The sequence below is a fragment of the Oryza sativa genome, chromosome 12 (genome assembly GCF_034140825.1).
Source record: "Oryza sativa Japonica Group chromosome 12, ASM3414082v1".
NCBI lineage: Eukaryota > Viridiplantae > Streptophyta > Magnoliopsida > Poales > Poaceae > Oryza > Oryza sativa.
Window position 1 is genome coordinate 18,779,975 of NC_089046.1, and position 20,968 is coordinate 18,800,942.

General features: G+C 41.4%; 2 protein-coding genes and 1 pseudogene across 6 annotated transcripts; 2 read left to right on the forward strand and 1 right to left on the reverse strand.

Annotated features, from left to right (window-relative positions):
* Window positions 9,843-12,744, forward strand: LOC4352238 (ribosomal protein L4 pseudogene; annotated as a pseudogene).
* On the forward strand, window positions 14,525-17,306 carry LOC4352239 (myosin-binding protein 7). Its single transcript, XM_015763181.3, has 3 exons — window positions 14,525-15,948; window positions 16,655-16,701; window positions 16,812-17,306. Exons 1-3 carry the CDS (start codon window positions 14,575-14,577, stop codon window positions 16,912-16,914), a joined length of 1,524 nt encoding a protein of 507 aa, XP_015618667.2. The 5' UTR covers window positions 14,525-14,574; the 3' UTR covers window positions 16,915-17,306.
* Window positions 17,307-17,336: 30 nt separating this feature from the next.
* Window positions 17,337-19,523, reverse strand: LOC4352240 (uncharacterized). Of its 5 annotated transcripts, none has more exons than XM_015763184.3 (5): window positions 19,331-19,523; window positions 18,804-18,921; window positions 18,540-18,692; window positions 18,309-18,432; window positions 17,337-17,792 (listed from the first exon to the last, which is right to left on the reverse strand). In XM_015763184.3, exons 1-4 carry the CDS (start codon window positions 19,336-19,338, stop codon window positions 18,352-18,354), a joined length of 360 nt encoding a protein of 119 aa, XP_015618670.1. In that variant the 5' UTR covers window positions 19,339-19,523; the 3' UTR covers window positions 17,337-17,792; window positions 18,309-18,351. The 5 variants fall into 5 exon arrangements, 4 of the variants coding, with proteins under 4 accessions (XP_015618670.1, XP_015618668.1, XP_025878064.1 ...); XR_001541848.3 differs by having other exon boundaries at window positions 17,438-17,792; window positions 18,309-18,427; XM_026022279.2 differs by having other exon boundaries at window positions 17,438-17,792; window positions 18,356-18,427.
* Window positions 19,524-20,968: the final 1,445 nt, after the last annotated feature.

Consider the following 20,968-nt stretch of genomic DNA (forward strand, 5'->3'; position numbering starts at 1 on the left):
TGATACCCTAGAATTATTTCTGTGAGGATCATGGACGGGAAATTTCTTGTCCCAAAGGCAAAAGAAATTCTCTATCCCTGCAGATGCGAAAATGATTGCTCACTTTGGATATATGATACAAGGGATCTTCAGAGTAGTTGCCCAGAGTTAAGTACAAATATGGGATGCACTTGGCGAACATGGATTAATGGCATGAGAAATTCTGGAGGTTGATGAATCAATGATGGTAACTACTCCAGAGTTTCATTGCCTAGCCCCCTAAACATTTTTTTCCAATTTACAAGGAAAGCCTTTAGTAATTCAATAATCCATCTTCTAGTAGTACATATATATGTATGACCTAACCTCCCCCCCCCCCCACGTCGTCCACGCGCGGATGACCCAGTGGCGAAACCCTCTTTCCCCCACCGCTGCCACCGGAAACCGCGCGGCACGCCGGGATGGTGGCAGCAGGGCCACACCCCCCACGGCTGTGCCCCATCTCGGCGCGAGGAGGCGGACTGGCACGTGGGGCAGGCCGCGCAGCGGCGCGGCTTGGGGTCATGTCTCGGGCATCGCCTGCGGCCGTATCCGGCCCTCCACGGCTGGATCCGACGCCGCCGCGGCCGGATTTGACGGCCGGAGGAGACGGCGCGGCGGAGGCGAGCGGCTCGCGGCAAGGGCGGGCAATAGAGCGGAGGAGGCCGGCGTGGGTGTGCAGGCGAGGCGCGACCGGCGAGGCGCGGCGCATGCAGCTAGTAGTAGAGACCGGCGTGTGCTGGAGGAAGGAGGCGGGCACACTGGCAGTGGAGGTCGGCACGGCACGAGGAGGTGTGGTCGGTGACAACGGAAGCCAGTACGGCGCAAGAAGGCGCGGCTGGTGGTGGTAGCGGCTTGCCGACTGTCCGGTGCGGCGAGTGGGAGGCCTGCGTGGAGGCACGTGGAGATTGGCCGGCGAGGGGCGTCGGTGCAGTGGTGTACACGCGCTGACAGTGAAGGGTCAGTGGTTGGAGCAATGGAGAACAGCTTTCGATCAGCAGGAGGTGGACAACGGGTGAAAACACAGCCCGACCTTGGCCGGGCCAACAACGGTGGCGTTCGAGTGCCACTCCCCTCTTGAGGGCGTTGTCATGCCGTCTCACCCCCTCTAGTGTGGCTGCCGGATGAAAGCCCAGTCTCAGTTCTCTTGGAGACCTTGACGGACGGCGGCGGCGGTGCTTTCGTCGCTTCTCTTTTTAAAGACATTGTCTAGGCACCCCTTGCCGAAACCTCCCAAGCAATTGGTGCAACCTCGCTCTAGATTCATATCCTCTTTTGTCGGCTTCCTAGCTTCCGCAAGTTAGCCGTCGGAGGGCCTAGGGGGAGAGCAGTTCCATTCTTCTGTCTCACCTCTCTTCCTCAATCCCGAAGATTTGGATAGAGCGGGGTTTTGTGTCGGTTATAAGGGTCGAGTTTTGGGCGATCTCGGCTGTGTTCCGTTGTTGGCTTAGTGGCGGTCGGTCATGCTTAGCGGCAGCCGGTCCGGTGCTAGCCTTCTCCTGGGTCTGTGTGTTGGCACTGTCGGTGTGTGGGTGGTTGTATACTATTTTGTTTTCCTGGTTATGAGTTACGACCTCCCGGGATTGTAATCTTGTAATTTTTTTCTACTCTATCGATAGAACTTCGCACTCGTTAAAAAAAACCCTTTTAGCATTATAGATACAAGCCGGCCAGCCCACAAACCCATTTAGCGGTTGTTTTCAAGGACCTGCCTATGAGTTGGCATGCATCCTTATTTTAGCATGCATGCAGCAGCTCTTGCCACCACACCAACACATTCTAACTATAGCAACTAGCAAGAACTAGGCATCCAACAAAGACTTTGGAACAGGAAGGAGGAGAGAGAGAGATCGAAGTTTCATGGTGTACACTACATTGTGATACACCCCTAGGTGTAGTGGCATGGATCATTATCTAAAACCAAATTAGCATATAATGCGATATGGATAGGAGGCATAAGGGAATATGTGAACTTGTGAAGAAATTATCTCATCACTGTACTCAAACAAATCTCTTAGGAGGCTCCACACCAACCTGAAGTCTCCCAAGTCAGTACAGATTGTTTCTCTCTGACCACTGATAGAAACCAAGTTCTCGCACAGCATGCCACATCATTACAGACTCATTTGCTGCTCTGACTCTTGAAAATCTTCAGCTGAATGATGATGCAGCTAGATGCTTTTCGACGCATGAATATTCAGAAGTCAGCACATATACACATGTACATGTTCGCTAGCGGTATAGATGAATAAGAATGTATTGCAGTTAGAGTTTAGTCCAACAACATATGTGGAGTGGAGCTTTACCACCTGCATGAAGCAATATTTCTTAGAGTGCATACATGAAGCAAATTTTTCTCCTCCATTTTCATTCTTTGTCTTTTAAACTATTTTGGATCGCATTTGTAATATTTCGGATAATGACACTATGTCTTCTCCATAAAGGATAAATATGTGATGACGTTGGTGCAGACACATGCTTCACCATATTTGCACAAATGCGAGGACTTCCTCACCGACACGAATTTAAAGCATTTGAAGAGCTAGATAATAGATATCCGTAGAACGCATTGCAATGAATCGCATCAAGTTTTTGCAACCAAATATAGAAACTTGAAACGGACAAGCAATAAGAATGGAGGAACAGAAAAGAGAGAAAATCACAGGGTCTCAGGTGGTCTATCATTCAGGATCAGTGACAATGTGATCTGATAGTCATATATAGTCCAAATTTTTGTGTTTACGGCCTTCATTCATGATTTTCTTATCAAGTCCCTCCGCGAAATAATACAGATGCTGACCTGATTTTTTGACGCAACATGTTTTTGTGCTTGTAGATTTCATCAAAACTTTGGTAAGTCAACATGGAAACCAAATTAACACGTTAAAGCTAGTACTCTCCACATTTGATTGTCAGTTGTCACAGTTCAAATGTTTGCAAAAGGGAGAGGTTAATCATTCACATATGTCAAAAATGACATATTTCCCATGTGTACGTGTAACGGACTCAAAATTTCAGGATTTTTTTTTTGCGAAATATTTTAAGTCATGCTTTTGTCGATTCTTACGTTGGAGCAATCTTGCATTTAACCTTTTCTTTTATCTTGGATCTAAAACTTTATTTGCAAAGTTAATTGTTCTCTTTTAAATTTTACAAAACCTCTCCATTTATTTTATTTAAATCCCTAACATTGGCTCTAAATTATATTTCCTTTGAATCCATTCCCTAACATCTCCAACATCCACAAATACCCTTTTGATCTCACCCAACTATCTCCAGAGCACATGAAATATCATTCTCCGACATCTCTGGAGTACATAAAATATTAATTCCTATATTTCCCCCCAAAATCTTCACTTCCCCTTCAACCAAAATATGCTACCATCCATTATGTGGTCAAGTTTCTATTTTGATCACACCACCTATATAATCTATATGGCTTGATCACATCCTTGGCACAAAGAACAATATTATCACAAATACTTGAGTGATTGCTCTTGAGCTAAGAAACCCATTTTCAATTCCTTTATTCAAAAATCCAAATCTCCTTTAGCCTATTATCGAACCATCAAAAATCCATGCTAAATATTTTGGGGCTAAAGTCCTATTTGTTTTTCCCCCATCTATTTTAATCATTTGTATTTCTTTCCCTTCCTATTCAACCATTTCAATTTTAAAATTTTAAAATATTAGAGAAAATCTTTTGTGACAAGTTTTATATCCGGTTCTTGTTTGAGTTCTATAAGATTGGAGCATCTTTATTTTTAGCCTTTTCAAAATTTACATCTCAAAATAAATATCTTTGGTTTTATTTTAATTAATTAAGATTAAGATAATGCTTGTTTCGCCAAGCTTAGGCCTATTGATCAATCTAGGCAACGATTTGACACATGCATGAAGCAATTGAAAAGTTGCAGAAAAGCTAAGAGCTATGATTGGTGCAATAATAAACTTTCAAAGAAATTGTGTTATGTATATGAATCCCCTATTACAGAGCAAAAGCAAGATACTTGAATAAGAAATATTAAATGCAGTATGGAGGTGAGGTTTTAAGGGTACGGAAGCAAAAATTACTCAACATGTAGTAAATACTTTTAATGTGATGCTTAGATCACTCACTCGGATAGAGCGAAGTAGAGTTAAAAAAGAACGAGCAACTACATCAACTCTTAATGGATCTTGATAGTAGAACAAACTGTCAAGAATTGTTGTCTAGAGAAATGTTCATTTGTGTACGTATCAGGCTATTTCTAGGCACAAAATAAAAATTCCACCACCAAAAGCATTGGGCCACACCATCAACTCTTTTTGCTAAATGCATTAACTAAAGTACCTCAAGGTTAATACATTAGAAGAAATATGCATCCACCAACCACCTGTTCACGTAAAGTGCGACAATAAAGTATGACACTTTTGTAACTCTTCTATACTTCCTTGAGTATATATGCAACTGTTTACTCCACCACAATGAATCATTGTAAGAAGTCATAGCAACTAAGAGGTGATACATACAGCAAAAAGGAAGGGAGGTGAAGAAAGAATATGAAGGAGTTTTAGGAAGAGGAAGCATGAGGAAGAAAGTGAACACCTGTTGTGATGTTCTTACATTGTCATTGACACATATGAGGACATTATTTGAGTAACCTACTCTAGTGAGGGTTTTTAACTTCCTATGGTGGCTTTGTGCATAGTAGTACATGCTAACTGCTAGCTATGATATGAAGCTTAGTGGTCGACCATACTTGTAGAGTTGACATCTCCAACAAACACATATTACAATTCAAACATCAAATGCAACAAATTTGTCACCAAGCTAGTGTCTCCAAAACTTATGTTTGACTTTCATGAAACAAAATGAATATTTATCATTAAGCGTATTCAACCATAAAGAGAGACTGTTATCATATTACTTCGCTCTGATACTGTTCATAAGAAGGATAAGAGGGCTTAATTCCCATGTTACATGGATGAAACACAATCGCTCCCATGTCTGCAATTTTGGCACTCCATCACCAAATGATACATAATCACATCACAATCACTTCACATGCAATTGGCATGTGCCTAGTAGAGAATTATGGAGTCGTAAATTCCAAAGCTCCATATCAACTCATATGAATATGCTCAATGGACATCAAATTTATATGGAGTAAATTACATCTTTGATGCTGGTTTTGTTACCTATATTACACAATAGACTAGATGCTAGCATATCTTTTCACTTTAGTCCAAATGTCGTTGTCACCCAAACTTTCACCGTACCATGTACTAGTGACCCACATACCAACGAGGAAGTTTCTCTCTCCATCTCTATGATCTATGGTCTCCACCAATAAGCGTGGAGCGTATCGATCAGCAACCAGCAGGCGGAGGTAGTGCTTGTTTAGCATGGGACTGATGCAAACTGAGGTCCAATCTTGAGCCAATGAATCAATCAAGTAGAGGTGGAGCTTGACTTCTCCAACATCAAGTTGACTTTGGCAATTTGAGCTCATACATGAGGATGGCTCCATGCTTCCACCATTCATTCTCTCAAAGGGCCGCCCGCACTCAGTCCCTCCACTTCCAACATCATACTAGCAACTGTGCCCTTCCATCCCATGCTTCATACCGAAAAACGATGCTGATTGACGCTCTTGTTGCTCATGTAGTCTGTGCATGGAGAAGTTGTGAGCATGGGGCATCCAGTATTGCTGCTATTAGAGAAGAAAGGAGCTCGCCAGAGTGGCACCTAATCAAGCTCTAGGTGAAGTCAATAGAAAAAAAACAACGACAGACACATGGGAATATGGGATCACTAGTCCAAAGTGAAAAGACTGGTAGCGAAACCAGATTAAAAAGTGAAAAGAGTTGTCCATGCCTAGTTTAATAAAAATACTCCCTCCCTTTTTAATATATGATGTCGTTGACTTTTGTTACAACCTTTGACAATTCGTCTTATTCAAAAAATTTTGTGCAAATCTTAAAAATATAAGTAATGCTAAAAGTTCCTTTAGTGACAAATCAAGTCACAACAAAAGAAAAGACATTTACTTAATTTTTTTAGTAGATTTCACAAAACCCCAAGTATTGAGGCATTCATAACAGAAAACCCTAGTTATTGGTATTTGTCTCAAGGAACCCCATGTTGTCAGGCAAAATGTTTCCCAAAACAATCATATATTTATGTAAAATACTCATATTTCATTATTGCATATAATTATTTTTTTCATAAATTCACATTAGTTAACTTAAAGTACACATTCTTCTTGTCTAGTTTTTTTTTAATTTTTCAATTCACAAAAACTCAACATAATCCTGATTGATAATGACATAATAATTGGTTAAATATACACATAAATGATCAGACCTCGATGATCAACGATTATTGAAAAGCAGCTAACATGTATGTGCACTAAAAAATATCTCATACAGTTTTTTTACAATTACTATGCATAAATATATTATAGTTAGGTAGATGATATAAGCTTGTAGTTAGGGTTTTATGAAACACTTTGCCCCAAAATATGGGGTTTCATGAAAAAAATTACAAAACCTGGGGTTTTACGTTATGAATACCCTAAAACTTAGGTTTTGTGAAATTTGCTTTAAATTTTTTGAATAAAACGAATGGTCAAACATGATATAAAAGGTCAACAACATCATAATAGTCTAAAAATGCAATTCACTCGTAATACCTTCATCCACTTTCTATTCTGGGCTATGGGCCTCTACCCGGTGGGCTTGCAAATCATAGTACTGAAGTGTAGAATTTTTTTTATTTATTCATTTATTTATTTTAAAATTTACAAAAAAAAGTTGTTTTAGAAATTACATAAATATACCCCTAACATCCTTTGGAGAGCGTTTTTAAAAATCACCCTCTACAACGGCATTAAGGGACTTAAATATAAAACTCCGTTATAGCTGGTTAACTTTGTGATTTTGTAATTTAAAAATATATCATGTGAAGTCGTAAATCAAACTTTATATAAAAATTGTAGAGCTCGAGGAGATCTATAAGTTTGTAGTTAACAACTTTTCCATTTAAGATCGTTTGGGTGTCCAAATATTCATTACAAAATCTAAAACATATTTTAACAAAATCTCATATCAACATTTTAAACAATGTCGGATGGATTCAAACTTGATATAAAAGTTGTAGATCTCAGTGATATCTACAACTTTGTAGTTTACCACATTTCCATTTAAATTCATTTGAAGAGTCGAATAAGCATTACTAGTTTTTAAGCAATCAAAAAACTGATGAAAGGGTCTAAATATAATTAAAACATTTACATTTAGATCTCTTAACCGTTAACCCTATTAGAAGGCCATTTTTAAAGGGTTAATTGGATCCATGTGCGTGAGGCATATTTTAAAAAAAGAACGTCCCATATGCGTGAGGCATATTTGTAAATTTTCGAAACCAAAAATTATTTTTAAAATATATAATAATAAAATAGAAAGATAGAAAAAAAATTGCTGAAGTTTATGCATGTGCGGATCTGCCGTCCGTTACGTGATCGGACGGGTGGGAGTACCCCCAATCCATCTTCGCCGCGATTCCTCTTCCGCCCGCCGCTGGTCGTCGCCGCCGCCGTCGCCGACGACCAGCGGCCGCCTATTCCGGTCTCCCCGCTCAAGCCCTCCCATGCGCGCGCTCCCGCGGGGCGCCGCCGCCTCGCTCCTCCGGGCGGCGGCGGCCGCGGCGCCGTGCCGTCCGCGCCCCGTGCAGTTGCAGCGCCGGCTCCCCGACGCCGACCGCCTCCTCGCCATGGTCCGGGTGCTCCCCCCCTCTCCCCACCCGCTCCATTCCTCTTCTGATCCTTCTTGTGTCGGATGCCCCATCCTTTGCGGCATCTTGATCGCCGTTTGCTTGCAGGTTTTAGCGGCGGTTTTAAGGCAGCGATTCCATTAGGCGAAGGCTTAAATGCCATTTTGTGTGTAGCTTTTATCTATGAACACTGCTATATGTGCTAAATTTTTTCTTACTAAACTTTTAATAACAATCATCTTAACGGTTCAATTTAGGTAGATGGAAGTTATGATAATTGAAAAATCTAGATTCACTCATAGCATGACACATTGGTTTTAGTAAGAATTTAGTAAAAAAAAAAAGTTAGTATGTATAGCCTTTTCCAGCAAATTTAGTGGTGGTCTAAAGATTTTGGAGAGATGGTTGTGAGTATGGTTCACTTACTTAGATACGGAAAGATGCAGGTAAAGTAAATTAGGATCACATTTGCCGTATCTGTACTACTGTACGCGAAATTGTTGCTGATGATGTTTTAATAGCAATGTTTGTTCGGGTGTTGATCTTAAGCTGCATTATGCTTGGCCTTGTTTGCGTCAAAGGAAATCACCAGAATTGTGAATTCAATTAACCATGTGATATTTTTAGTAAAATATTTTTCTTTAAGCAGGATAGAGAAGCATATGTCAATACACAATATTGTTCACTTAAATAGTGATTTCTGGACATAAACGACTATGTTGAACAGGAGAAGTTGAACTAGAGGATACAAGTACACAGTTAGAAGATATTTTAGTCTGTGAGTCAGTCATTCGGCAGTCAGCTAGAACTGCAAAATCTAGTTTGATGAATGGTGACAGATGATTGTCTTCATGGGGAAACAAATCCCTTTTCTTTCACATTGCATGATGTTGCATTGTGTAATGTTCAAATGTGGATAACATGAACAACAAATATCGGTTATCTGAATCTACATTGTGTTTGAAACTTCAACATTGCTTATGTTTTCACCCTACTTAATATTCTCTGTTCTGTCTTGCAGTGTCTAGCAGATGATGTAATTCTATGTTAACCTATCTCTTTGGGTTTCTCTAAATAGAAATTGTGTCCTCCTTTGTTAAAAAGAAGAAGAAGAAGAAGAAAGAAAGAAAGATTGCATATGTTTTGTTGGTTGTGGCTGTTTCCATGTTTTGTTGATTGCATATCTTACACTTCATTCAAGAATGCCAGCTTTGTGTGTCTGCTTTGGCTAACTTAGAACCTGCTTCGTATTAATATACTCCTTTTCAGAATTAACCTTCTGGCTGCTGCGTTTAAGTCCCTGCTTTTATGATCCATTAAATCTATTTTATATGTTTTTGTGTAACTTTCAAGATCTTGTTACATCAATCAGACAACTGGTTTTGAACCCACTTTTCTAACTAGATGACGTATTTTATCTGCAGAATATTCCAGCTGTCTGTTTCAGTAGATATTCTACTCTTGTAACTCCATCAGATGAGGTTCTTGTCCCACCAGAACTACTATCGAGCAGAACTGTTGGGACACCAGAGAGGAAAATAGGTGCCATCTCGATTTTATCCGTCTTTTCGACCTTTATGTGTTAATACATACCATTTAAATGGTCATCTTACAGACTTACACAGTTGCACAGTAGCTGCAAAAAGGCCCTCTCATCATATATTTACAGAAAGGATAGAGTGGTTCACTGGTTAATTATATGTTTTTGCTAATCATTATTCTGAGGTCCTAAACACTACAATCTAAACAAACTTTTATGTTAAAATAAAACTTTGGTGTCACTTGTGAACTAATGAAAAGAATGTGACCAGAGGATACCAGATTTTCAATTTTGAAATGGAAAATTTTTAATATTCTCTCTTAAAGCGATGAATAGTGCCTTCTCCAAATATATATATATATATTTATGGCTTCTCCAATCTTTAATATTCATATGGTACACCCATCATCTTTTTTTTTTTTGCTTGGTGTTGTAATAAGGTTTTTATGTTTTTATGTTGTAGGCCAATATGAAGACCTGGTAGCTAGAATAACAAATTTCACAATGAGGATAAGGGCTACATGGTGTTGGATGGTGATGTATTTGATGTTCCAATCAGGAAGGACATTGTTCATCGAGTTGTACGTTGGCAACTTGCTAAACGGCAACAGGTGTGCCTATAAGATTTCTCCAAAAATGCTCCATAGTGTTCAGTTCATATATTCTTTTATTTAGGTTTTTTTTGTCTCTTAAATGATTGCTCAATGGTGAACAGAGTATGCATAATGTGGAAAATCAGTTCCTTGCACATTATTTTCTTTTCTTTTTCTTGGAACACTGCTTGTTCTTTTGAGAGTCCCTGCTTTCTTGCTATGGCTGGTAGTTAATGACAGAAATAATTGGATTCTTGCCTCATGTTTTAATGGTCCAATACTCCAATATGAGCATCAATTATCATGACTACAATATAATATTAATCATAACTGTAATCCATAGTCTCAACTTGGATTTTCCTGCTTTATATTGCTGCCTCACCATTATGTTTTATTTTCTTACTTTAGTGTGCATAGCTAATGCTTGGTTTGTCAAAAGAATGTGACTGAATTGCTTATTTCTTGTCTGTACAATGGGATACTGATAGTCCCATATCCATGTGAGCGTTGTTATGTTAGATCATTTGTTTCATGACAGGGTATGTGGAAAATTCTCACAAGTACATGCTGCATAGTTGCTCTTTGTTCTTTTCTTATCCTGAGGCTGTCGTACTGCAATTATGACAATGCCATTATACTAAGTGATGACAGTTAGGTTAATGCCATGTGAATATGTCCAGAATATAAATATAAAATCTTCAAAAGATGACTCAAAATGTGAAAATAATGTAGAAAGGATCAGCTGCAAAATTTAGTTATTGTTTATATTATTTTCACAGTATATTATGCATTTATATAAAGCCTTACAAGCAAAAAGGAACTGGAAGAGCACGTCATGGAACATTGCGTGGTCCCCAGGTTTGAACACTACTTATTACATTCATATAAATTTACTGAGCGTTAGTTTTGCATCTTATATAATATCTAGTTGGATTTTATTGAACTAATGTAAACCAAAATGATACAGTTTCGTGGTGGTGCAACTATGCATGGACCTAAACCACGAAGCCATGCAATCAAGTTGCAAAAGAAGGTCCGTCGTCTGGGACTGAAGATAGCCTTGTCTGCACGGACTGCTGAAGGGAAGGTACAGACGTGCACTTTGTGTTCATATAAGTCACTTTATTACAGTTGTGTTTTCCACCTTATTTCCTTATATATAAGGGCCAACTGATCCGTATTCCAGAAGCATGCTTGCAATCTCAGTTATCACATACAACTCAGAATGCATATTTTGCTATCTCCTTTATTTGATCTATTGGTAAAACTAGGGATTATAATGTTATTTCACATTATACTGGTGGAGTAATCATCTGAGGTGTTGGGTTTTATTGTCCCTTTACCTTTGTTCAGGAAGACATGGCATCATGCTTGCCTTCCTAAAAGGGCGACTGAAAATTTTATTCACAAAGAACTCACATCTTATTATGCAATGTATCCATTGCACTCAAAATTATTCATTCATTTTGGTACCCATAAAGGTTCATACTCCTGTTTTCCATCTTGGAGATGTTTGTTAGTCAAGTTTTCTGAACTCCAAGTATTGGGCAAGTTTTGGATGTCATGAGTCGTGACTGCATTTCTTAGCCTGTGATGTGAAATGCTGGGCACCGCTCAAGCAGACCCATTCATACAAATGATTGTTAAATACATGAGCATGCTTTTCTGCACCATACCAGTTCATCTATCCCTGTTTTGAATTGCCCAACGAAATTTTGATAAGTGAATATTTCGTGATTTTGTACATAGCTTCTGGTCTTTGAGGACTTGGAAGTTCCTAGCCACAAGACGAAGAACGTTGTGAGCTATATAAGCCAGATGGAGGACACAAAGAAAGTGCTACTGGTTGATGGAGGCGATATCGATAAAAAGCTAAAGCTGGCTACTCAAAATCTCCACTACGTGAATGTGCTTCCTTCAATTGTAAGTGACTGTCTAGCATTTTGTATATCTTTTTTTAAGACAAGACGCTGAGCAAAGTCTCTGCTTCGCCTCTACTTCCAAAGTTCCAAGAGGACATAAAACATATCATGAGAATTTTTTTTTTCTGTTTTCTTGCAGGGACTCAACGTCTACAGCATCCTCCAGCATGACACCCTCGTAATGACTCGCGATGCTGTGAATCGGATTGTTGAGCGAATGCATACCCCCATCAACCGCTAGCCCCTTTTACGGCAATATTAATCGGTACACTGTTTTTTTTATTCCTCAAAGCTTAAACCTGACCCACTCAACAATATCTCCAAGTCTCTTGTTCTCTATGGCTTTTCCTCCTATGATCTATCCTATAGAAACTGCTCATTTTGCATTCCAGAATGATAGATGCCAGCAGTGGTGGTGCTCATGAAAGCAATGCATTTCCTGGGATCACAATAAATCGATTTAGGGGGGATCCTGATCAGCTCTTCCCTTCATGTATCCATATACAATTCTGATTGGTAAATCAATTGAGAATCCAAATTTCGTATTGCATGTCGAAAATATTGTCCCAGATTTAGATTTTTTGAAGCTACATTACCTGGGTGGCAGTGGCTGAAGGTGGGTGGGGGTTGGGTGGCAGCCAGAGCACGAGATGGTGCAGCAGTTGGCGGCAGCGGGAAAATGTTCTGCCGTTACCAGCATGTCCGGTGCAGCAGAGAAGCTGGTGTCTATACATCGTGAAGCCTGGTGCGTTTGTACCATCTGATGTACAAATATTTGTTCAGACATTAGGTTGTCAACTTCCTTAAAAATCACAGTACCATTGTTGGAGGCCTGGATTTGGTGCCCTAGCAGCTACGGCCGCTAGACCAGAGTAATGAAAAATAAATGATTCAATGTTGAAAATGTGATCTGATTAGAAGCAAAAAGTCTACTTCAACCCACCCCCCCCCCCCCCCTAAAAATTTGACCACCTGAATATTCTAGCTGTTTAAATTACCCCTAGAGTGGTTTTGCGATGTACATGATGACGTGGGTTTTAACCACATGGAATGAAGGGTACAGTGAAATGGTGATAGAGTCATTTTAACTTAAACGGCTTGGGAATAATATACATTATTCCCGTAACAATATATATTATTACATTTAAGATAGAGTAAATTACACTAGCGGTCCTTAAACTTGTAACGAAGTTTCAATTAGATCTACGAACTTGCAAAACACATATCGAGATCTCTAAACTTGGTTTAATGTATCATTATGGTCTAAAGCCTGATTTGACCGTGGTCTTACCTATGTGGCATGTAGCATGCCACGTGGATAATGATATGGCTAAATTTTCTTTTTCCCTTTTTTTCTTCCCATCTTTTCTCTCCTTCCTCACCTCACTTGAAGAAAAATGCGGTGGAAGGGAGAGGAAGGAGGCAAAGTGGAGAAAAAAAAAGGATAAGAAGGGAGAAAAAATAAAAAAAATCTATGTCATCGTTCACTTAGCATGCCACGTAAGCAAGACAACGGTCAAACGAGACTTTGGACCGAGATGATACATTAAAACAAGTTTAGGGATCTCGATGCGTGTTTTGCAAGTTCGTGGACCTAAGTGAAAACTTCGTTACAAGTTTAAGTACTGCTAGTGTAATTTATTCTTTAAGATAAAAAAAACGTGGATTAGTAAACTCTGTAATATTAAAAAAAACTCCACAAACGGGTAGTGACTTCTGTGGAGAATTCAAGTAAATAAGTCAATATGTAAACAAATGGTGTGAACAAAGTAAAAAAAAAGAACAATGCTACAAGTACTAAATTTTTCTTACTAAATTTTTACTAACACTCATCTTAATAATTTGATTTTGGTATATGGAAGTTATAAAAATTCTAGATACACTCGTAGCATGATATATCAATGTTAATAAGAATTTAGTAAGAAAAAGTTACTACATTTAGCCTTTTCCTTAAAAAAACTGAACAAAAAAATTGTGCACATAATTAGATGGCGCAAACCAAAATAACATCGGTCCCATAATATAACAACCTAAGACCAGATGATACATTTCATAGATGTCCAGATTCGTTGTATTATGAAATATCCTATTCGATTTTAGATTGCTATATTATGGGATAGAGAGAGCAGTTCCTAACCCTATAAGTTACAACATAGCATCCTAACAAGACATTATGTTTACTAATAAAATCAAAGTATACCACCGCACTATCATATTAGTACGTTATTATATAGCCTTATGTCTCCAACAATATCTACGACATGTATCCACACATGCTTTTTTACGTGAACTACCAAAAATTTATATTATCTTAACTGCCTTAAATAAAATCATGTCTAGTGTGAGGCTGACATGTGGACCCAGGTGGCATTTAGGAATGAAATTTTGGGAGAGTGGCATTTGAGGACTAGCATTTCAAGAGGATGGCAAAAAGGTAAATTCTCCCCACTAAATAAACACATCCTACTCACCAAATTCATATTACTACCTGTCAATTTTTTAAATCATTTCTAGTCACTACATTCACTAAATAAACTCATTCTACCCATTAAATTCATATTACTACCTGTCAATTTTGTCATGAACCATCCAGTTTCAACTCCTCCCAAAACAAAACCCCCCACCTCCTAATTACGGGAGGCAACCGAAATTTCCAAAATTAACCCCCCCTCCCGCTTCCGCTTCCCCTCCCCCATTTCTACCCCACCCCCCGCGCGCGCGCGCGCACGTGCGGCCCACGCGCGGATGCGCACGTGCCACCACCTCCCCCCCTCCACCGCCACCGCCACCGCCTCCGCCGCCGCCATGGCCGACTCCGGCGAGCCCCCTCCCCCTCTCTGCCCCCTCTGCGGCCACCCCGCCGCCTCCTACACCTCCTCCTCGTCATCCTCGCCCTCGCCGTCCCAGCCGACGGCGAGGCCGCCGCTGAAGAGGAAGGCGCCCCCCGAGGCGCCGCCCGCGGTGGTGCGGGTGGAGATCGGCGACGAGGCCGCGGCGCTGCGCGAGGCCCTGGCGCGGCAGCACGGCGCGCTCGCGGACCTCCAGGCGGAGCTCGACGCGGAGCGCGGCGCGGCCGCGGGCGCCGCCAGCGAGGCCATGACCATGATCCTCAGGCTGCAGCGGGAGAAGGCCGAGGCGATGATGGAGGCGAGGCAGTTCAGGCGGTACGCCGAGGAGAAGATGTCGCACGACGCCGCCGAGCTCGCCGCGCTCGAGGACCTCCTCGCCAAGCGCGACGCCGCCCTCCGCGCGCTCCAGTCGTCGTCCTCCTCCCGCGGCGGTGGCGGTGGCCGCGGCGTCGGCGGCGGCAGCGGCCGCGCCACCCCGTCGTTCCCGGGCTCCTCGCCGCACCACTACCCGTCCACGCCGACGCCGGCCTCCGCCGCGGCGGCCGCGAACTACCCGCCGCTGCGGTGCTTCATCGACCACCCGCCGACGGCGTCCGAGGCGGACGCGCTCGACGCGCAGACCCCGCGCGAGCACCTCACCCGCCTCGCCCACCGCGTCCACATGCTCGAGCGGGGCGTCCACCCGATGGCGACCACCACCACCACCACCCCGATCATCCGCGTCGCGCCTGGCTCCGCCTTCCCGCGCCCCACGCGCGCCTACTCCGACGCCGACAGCCTCGAATTCTGCGACGGCGAGTACTTCCCCGACGACGTCGACTGCGGCGCCAGCGACCGCGTCTACACCGTCGACGCCATCCACGGCCGCCCACTGGCCGTCCCCGAGGGCTCGTGCACGCCGGGCGGGAGCTCATGCTGCGGCGGCGGCGGCGTGCCGTGGGCGGAGGACGAGGAGATGCGCCGCCTCAGCGCGCGCCTCCAGGCGCTGGAGGCCGACAGGGAGACCATGCGCCAGGCCATCGTCTCCATGGGCGCCGAGAAGGCGCAGGTCGTGCTGCTCAAGGAGATCGCGCAGCAGCTCTGCAAGGAGGCCACGCCGCCGCTGCCGCCGTCTGCGGTGACCGTCGGCCACCACCTCTACAAGGGCGCCGCCGCGCCGCCGGCCGTCACCGTCAAGATGCGGCCGCCGAGGCCGCCGGTGGTGATGCACAGGAGGGTGATCGACGCGCCGCCGGCTGCGAAGACGTCCTACATTGGTGCTGTGGCCAAGGTAATTAATGGATCAAGATTTCTTAGCCACATTGTTAACCATGTTAAATTAATTGAGGTTTGGGAGAAGCTAACTAACTATTGCATTGTGCCATTAGCCATAACAATGTTCTAAATGTTAAGAAAATTAGCACAGTAAGCAGCAATATTTTCCTGGATCAGGAAGTTCAGAAGTACAGATGATCAAGATTTCTATTCAATTTGTTGAGCATTTTAATTGATTGAAAGGTTGGAAAAAACAAGCTAACTATTGCATTATGCATTTAGCCATTACAATGTTCCACTGTACTATATATTTAGCAAATGAGCATGATAAGCAGAAACACTTTCCTGAATCAGAAGTTCAGAATAGTTTGTCAAAGAGAACGAGAACAAGAGTTGTTTTGGTTAAATTAGTCAGGTCATTCTTCAACACTAGCCTTACAATGCATGATTTGTTCTAATTTTCTATCGAGAGTACTGATCGTAAAACCTGATTTAACATTTGTATAGTTGTATCTGATCAGTAAATACTGATCATACGCAAGCTTCATTTTCTTCATGATCACTGTTGAATCTGATTATGTATCACCAATACCAAGTTCTCCATGATTGCACCTTCAGTTTGTGCCAAATGCCAATACTACTACTGCATCTGCATTCTGCATTCTGCATTGACACAACCTAATGTCCTAATCTGCTCTTGCTCTTTTCTATTTCCCTTCCAGTGGTTCACATCGATCGTTTCACGGTATAAGAAAACACCCCGCACCAAGTGAGTTCATCCCCATCATCTTATCTCCGTAAAATTCCTGCGTTCCAAAGGAGACCTACATTTCTATCGCGCATTCCTCCTTTTCATATATTTTTTTTCGCCTTTTGCAGGTACCCAATTGGTCAGTGTGGCAACAACGTCGGCTTGCTGCTGCTGCTCGACAAGGCTCCCAGGCCAGGGCACGGCCACCAGAAGATGCCCAAGAAAATTTAGAGGACACGCCATTGCATCCATCATCCATTCTACCGATGATTGCAGAGGCCTGCACAACTCAATTTTCTCTCCAGATGAGCTGCTCAGCTCTTTGAATATATATATATATATATATATATATACTATACATATGACAAGGTGGCTTTCGCATTGCTGTCGCTCACGCTTAATGTAGTAGTGATAAAATGGAAGCCATTTTGCTGTTTTTCTTTTTTTTTTTTTTGATGTGTCTCTAGTTCTCTGCCTCTCTCTCTCCATACATTTTCGTCGGTGCTGTTTACTCTTCATTTCTTCAGGTTGAGTGACTGTGCAGTACAGGGTAGGTAACACCAGCGAAGCATTTGTACATTGCGTTCATGAAATTTGAACCAAGAAGAAGCTAACATTTGGTATATTGATTGCACGATTTCACTATCAACACATTGCTGAATCAGTGATCTATATTATTGTCATTTGGGCAGCAAGTTGGACTACAGTTTCTGTTTTGCTCATCAACACAGGACAAGGGACAAATGGAGGCATGTGGATTCAAAGTTTTCATACTGTCATTGAAGCTCCGATGTTAACAACTGTTTCTAATTCTAATATATAGATGCCTCCAACAAGGTAGGTACATGGCTACCAAACCCCTAGTGTCTCTATGAGCAACATGACTCTAGAAGACAAGCTACAGGAACAATTGAATATGCATCTCATGGCGAAAATTCAGATATTCTTCTACAGTTATACCACGCTCACTCTATCATTGCCTCTGGCTTTGGAGGTGGTGGTGGAAAAGCCTCCTTCACTAGCTCCAAGAATTCCTCAACTCGTTCATCTTCATTGCATGCTTCTCCCCGCTCATCCTTCGAAAATCGTTTACCGCACTCTTCTATCATCTGCAGTGTTCAAAGGAACCAATATGTCAAATAGATTAGGGAGATCTACACCTAAAGAAAATATCAAGGCAACACAAGCAGGTAGACCCAGACCACGGTTACTCAACAAATTCCTTATTACAAAAGGTTACTCACATATGTAACATAGAACTATTCACTCAAATTCTCTGAACAGAAAATTCAGATTCGTTGATTGTGACACAAACCTAAACAGCTATTCCCATAATTGTCTCTGTGCGAGAAATTGTGGGATTTGCAAGGACATGCCACACCAGAGAGCGCAGTTTGTCTAAACTAATTTACATTGTTAATTATTGCAAGGAAAATCCAAAACTTACTTGATATTCATCTATGTATAGAAAACATAAAACATAGAAATTCAGCCTATCCGAACTAATCTCCATTTGTCAATTATTGCAAAGAAAATTCAAAAGTCCATTAAGATGCACGCATGTATAAAAGGCATAGTATAGAAATCCAGATCATAGAGCTTAATGGTGTGAATCAAGTGTTTGCCATAAGAAGATTGTTGAATAGAGCCAGCTTCTTGAATCACGCATTACTGCAAAGAGTCGGATTTATTTGCAGTCTTGGCCCCATATTTGGATAATTGCCCTGAGTATCCCCTCATTCTGCTGAGCTTTTCAAGAAACAGATACATAGCTCTTAATTTGTGCCATAGTTAACATCAGCTAGTAACTTAGAACTACCAAAAATTTAATACCAACAAGATAAACATGGTAATACCGCATAGGCATCAGCAGCCGAGGATGGTCTCCAATTGATTACATTTAGCTTGTCAGCATTTGTAAGCTTGAAGCTCTCACATCTTGTCACAAATTCGTTAATTGATTCCCTTGTCTGGTTGCAAGCAGGAGTTTTTAGAAGGTACTCATATACCTGGGTGTGATAGTGGTGACCATGAGACCAACACAGGCAAAAATAAACTTAAACAAGAAATTAGATTAGACAATATTGGGGTTGAGTGGTAGCAGAAAAAATTGTACTCACCTTACACTCTGATGCAGCAACAGCACCCAAACATCCCATGGGATCGGTTTTAGCACCTCTAGATCGTAAGAAGTCAAGCACTTCAAAGTTTGTTAGAAATCCTGCATTTGTTTTCTCTCTGCAGAAAAAGGAATGAACATCAGCCGTTGAGATTATGAAAACAAGACGACATCAGGCAAGTAGAACATGCTAAAGATCTGAAATCCAGCCTTTCATACTTGGTGTAATGGTTCTACGATATGCGCTAAGAATTACTAAATATTCAGAATCCTCTTGAAAATATATATTTTGATACCCACACAAAACAGGACAAGATTTAGAAGTATATTATTGCCCATTCAGCAACCAAAAAAATCCCCAATTTACCTTCAAGTATATTTCTGTTAGAACTAGTCAACCTAACAAATAAACCAGGAATATCGATGCATCCCACAGTACTAACTTCCTATTGAAGACACAATCCTCATCTAAAAAGCAGGAGCTCCATGCGAATAATTAGGGGGCACGAGTTGGCAAGAAACACTGACATCTTCATTGCTGCTGCAGAGTGCAGAGTGCAGACGCCGCGGGCGGCGGGTCGGCGGCGGGGAAGGAGGAAGTGGGCGCGGAGGGCCGCGGCGAGCTAGCAGCGGGAGCGAATCTCTTGCCTGCTTCCACGCCTCGCCAGCCTCGTCGCCCTCGCCGTCGCCGGCGGCCGCAATCTTAGGGTTGGACTGCGCCGCGCGGCACCGCGAGGAGGTGGGGGAAGGAGGAGGGATGGCTGGCCTCCCTAGCCACGGCCCACGGGCCGGGCCATCCTCAGATGCCATGGCCTAACAGCCCATTTGTTATCTCGAGAGAGCTATTCGGCGCCAGAAAAAAAGTCCACTTTGTGTCCCCTAACTACAGCCAAAACCGGGTACAAAACGTCCCAAAACTTATAAAATCGGTGTAAATCGAATCTTATTGGTAGCGGTTTTGGCTGACGTGGTAGCATTTTGACCTGGTCTTTTTAGGTGATGTGGCATTTACGTGGCATTCTAGTTGAAAAAACGATTTTGCTATATCTCACTCGAAAGATTTTTTCTTATCTCTCACTCGATTTTCTCACTCAAATTTACAGTGCATTTTCTTATAAGTTACAGTGTAACTTATAAAACTTACACCGTAACTTTTGTAAGTTGCACTGTAATTTTTGAATCTTCGCAGGTAAATTTTAAATTTTGTATTGGATTTGGTCTTTTTCTTGAGAATATGGTAATTTAGTGTCCATTATGGTGTTTCTTAATTGCTTTTTGCTTTTTATTATATCTATCGGATTTTAATCCAAAGATTAAAAATCTGTGTGATACGATCATAAAAATCTGTGTGATACGATCATAAAAATCTTTCGAAAGATGTATAGGTACTCCCTTGAAAAAATTTCAAGAATAAGCTCGTGAGCACCTGCGCCTGCTAGGCTCGATGGGCCTTCAAGGCCCAAGGAGGCAAGGAGGCATGTGTGTTTTTTTTTGTTCCTTATATTAATATTAATTGGTTTTGAAAGATATGAAGATAACTAAATTAGGTATGTGAGAGTTTTTGGTAGATTTGAATTATTTTTATAATTTTTTAAGTCAATTTTGAATGATTTTAAAATTTGAGTAGAAATTTGAAATAGATACTTTTTCAATAGAGATTTATTTGAATTTTTTTTAAAAAAAAAAAGAGTAAACTTTCAAATCAAATTTAGATCTTTCCTTTCAACTTTCGAAACTTCCAACTTGATTTTTAAAACTTTCAACTCAAAATTTTAAATACTCTATCCAATTTTTTTGAACTTTCAATTCAAATTATGAATACTTTAACTCAAATTTAAAAACTTTAAACTCAAACTTTGAACTTTCAACTCACATTTAAAATTATGATGTACAAATTTTCAACTTTCAAATCATACTTTGAAATTTTGACTAGATCTCATTTTTTATTTATTATTTTATTATAAAAACATGCTTAACTCTATTTGTAATTAGCTCTAATCGCTATTAGCAGTAAGCGCGTTGGAGAGGCAGGCCTGCTGCACGCGGTGCCCGCTACTTTCGTTCCTAGCGCAGCTGCGCACAGTAGGAGCCCCTTTGATAAGAATGGAATGGAGCATTTTGTGTTCTTGCAATTTGAATATTACAATAATTTATAGGGAAAGGCTA

Coding starts and splice junctions, on each gene's coding strand:
- LOC4352239 (XM_015763181.3), top strand. CDS start 14,575: ATGCGCACGTGCCACCACCTCCCCCCCTCCACCGCCACCGCCACCGCC. Junction 15,949..16,654: donor ACATTGGTGCTGTGGCCAAG/GTAATTAATGGA, acceptor TTTCCCTTCCAG/TGGTTCACATCGATCGTTTC. Junction 16,702..16,811: donor AAGAAAACACCCCGCACCAA/GTGAGTTCATCC, acceptor CGCCTTTTGCAG/GTACCCAATTGGTCAGTGTG.
- LOC4352240 (XM_015763182.3), bottom strand. Junction 18,693..18,803: donor TTGCTGCATCAGAGTGTAAG/GTGAGTACAATT, acceptor TATCACACCCAG/GTATATGAGTACCTTCTAAA. Junction 17,793..18,539: donor CGGCTGCTGATGCCTATGCG/GTATTACCATGT, acceptor TGAACACTGCAG/ATGATAGAAGAGTGCGGTAA.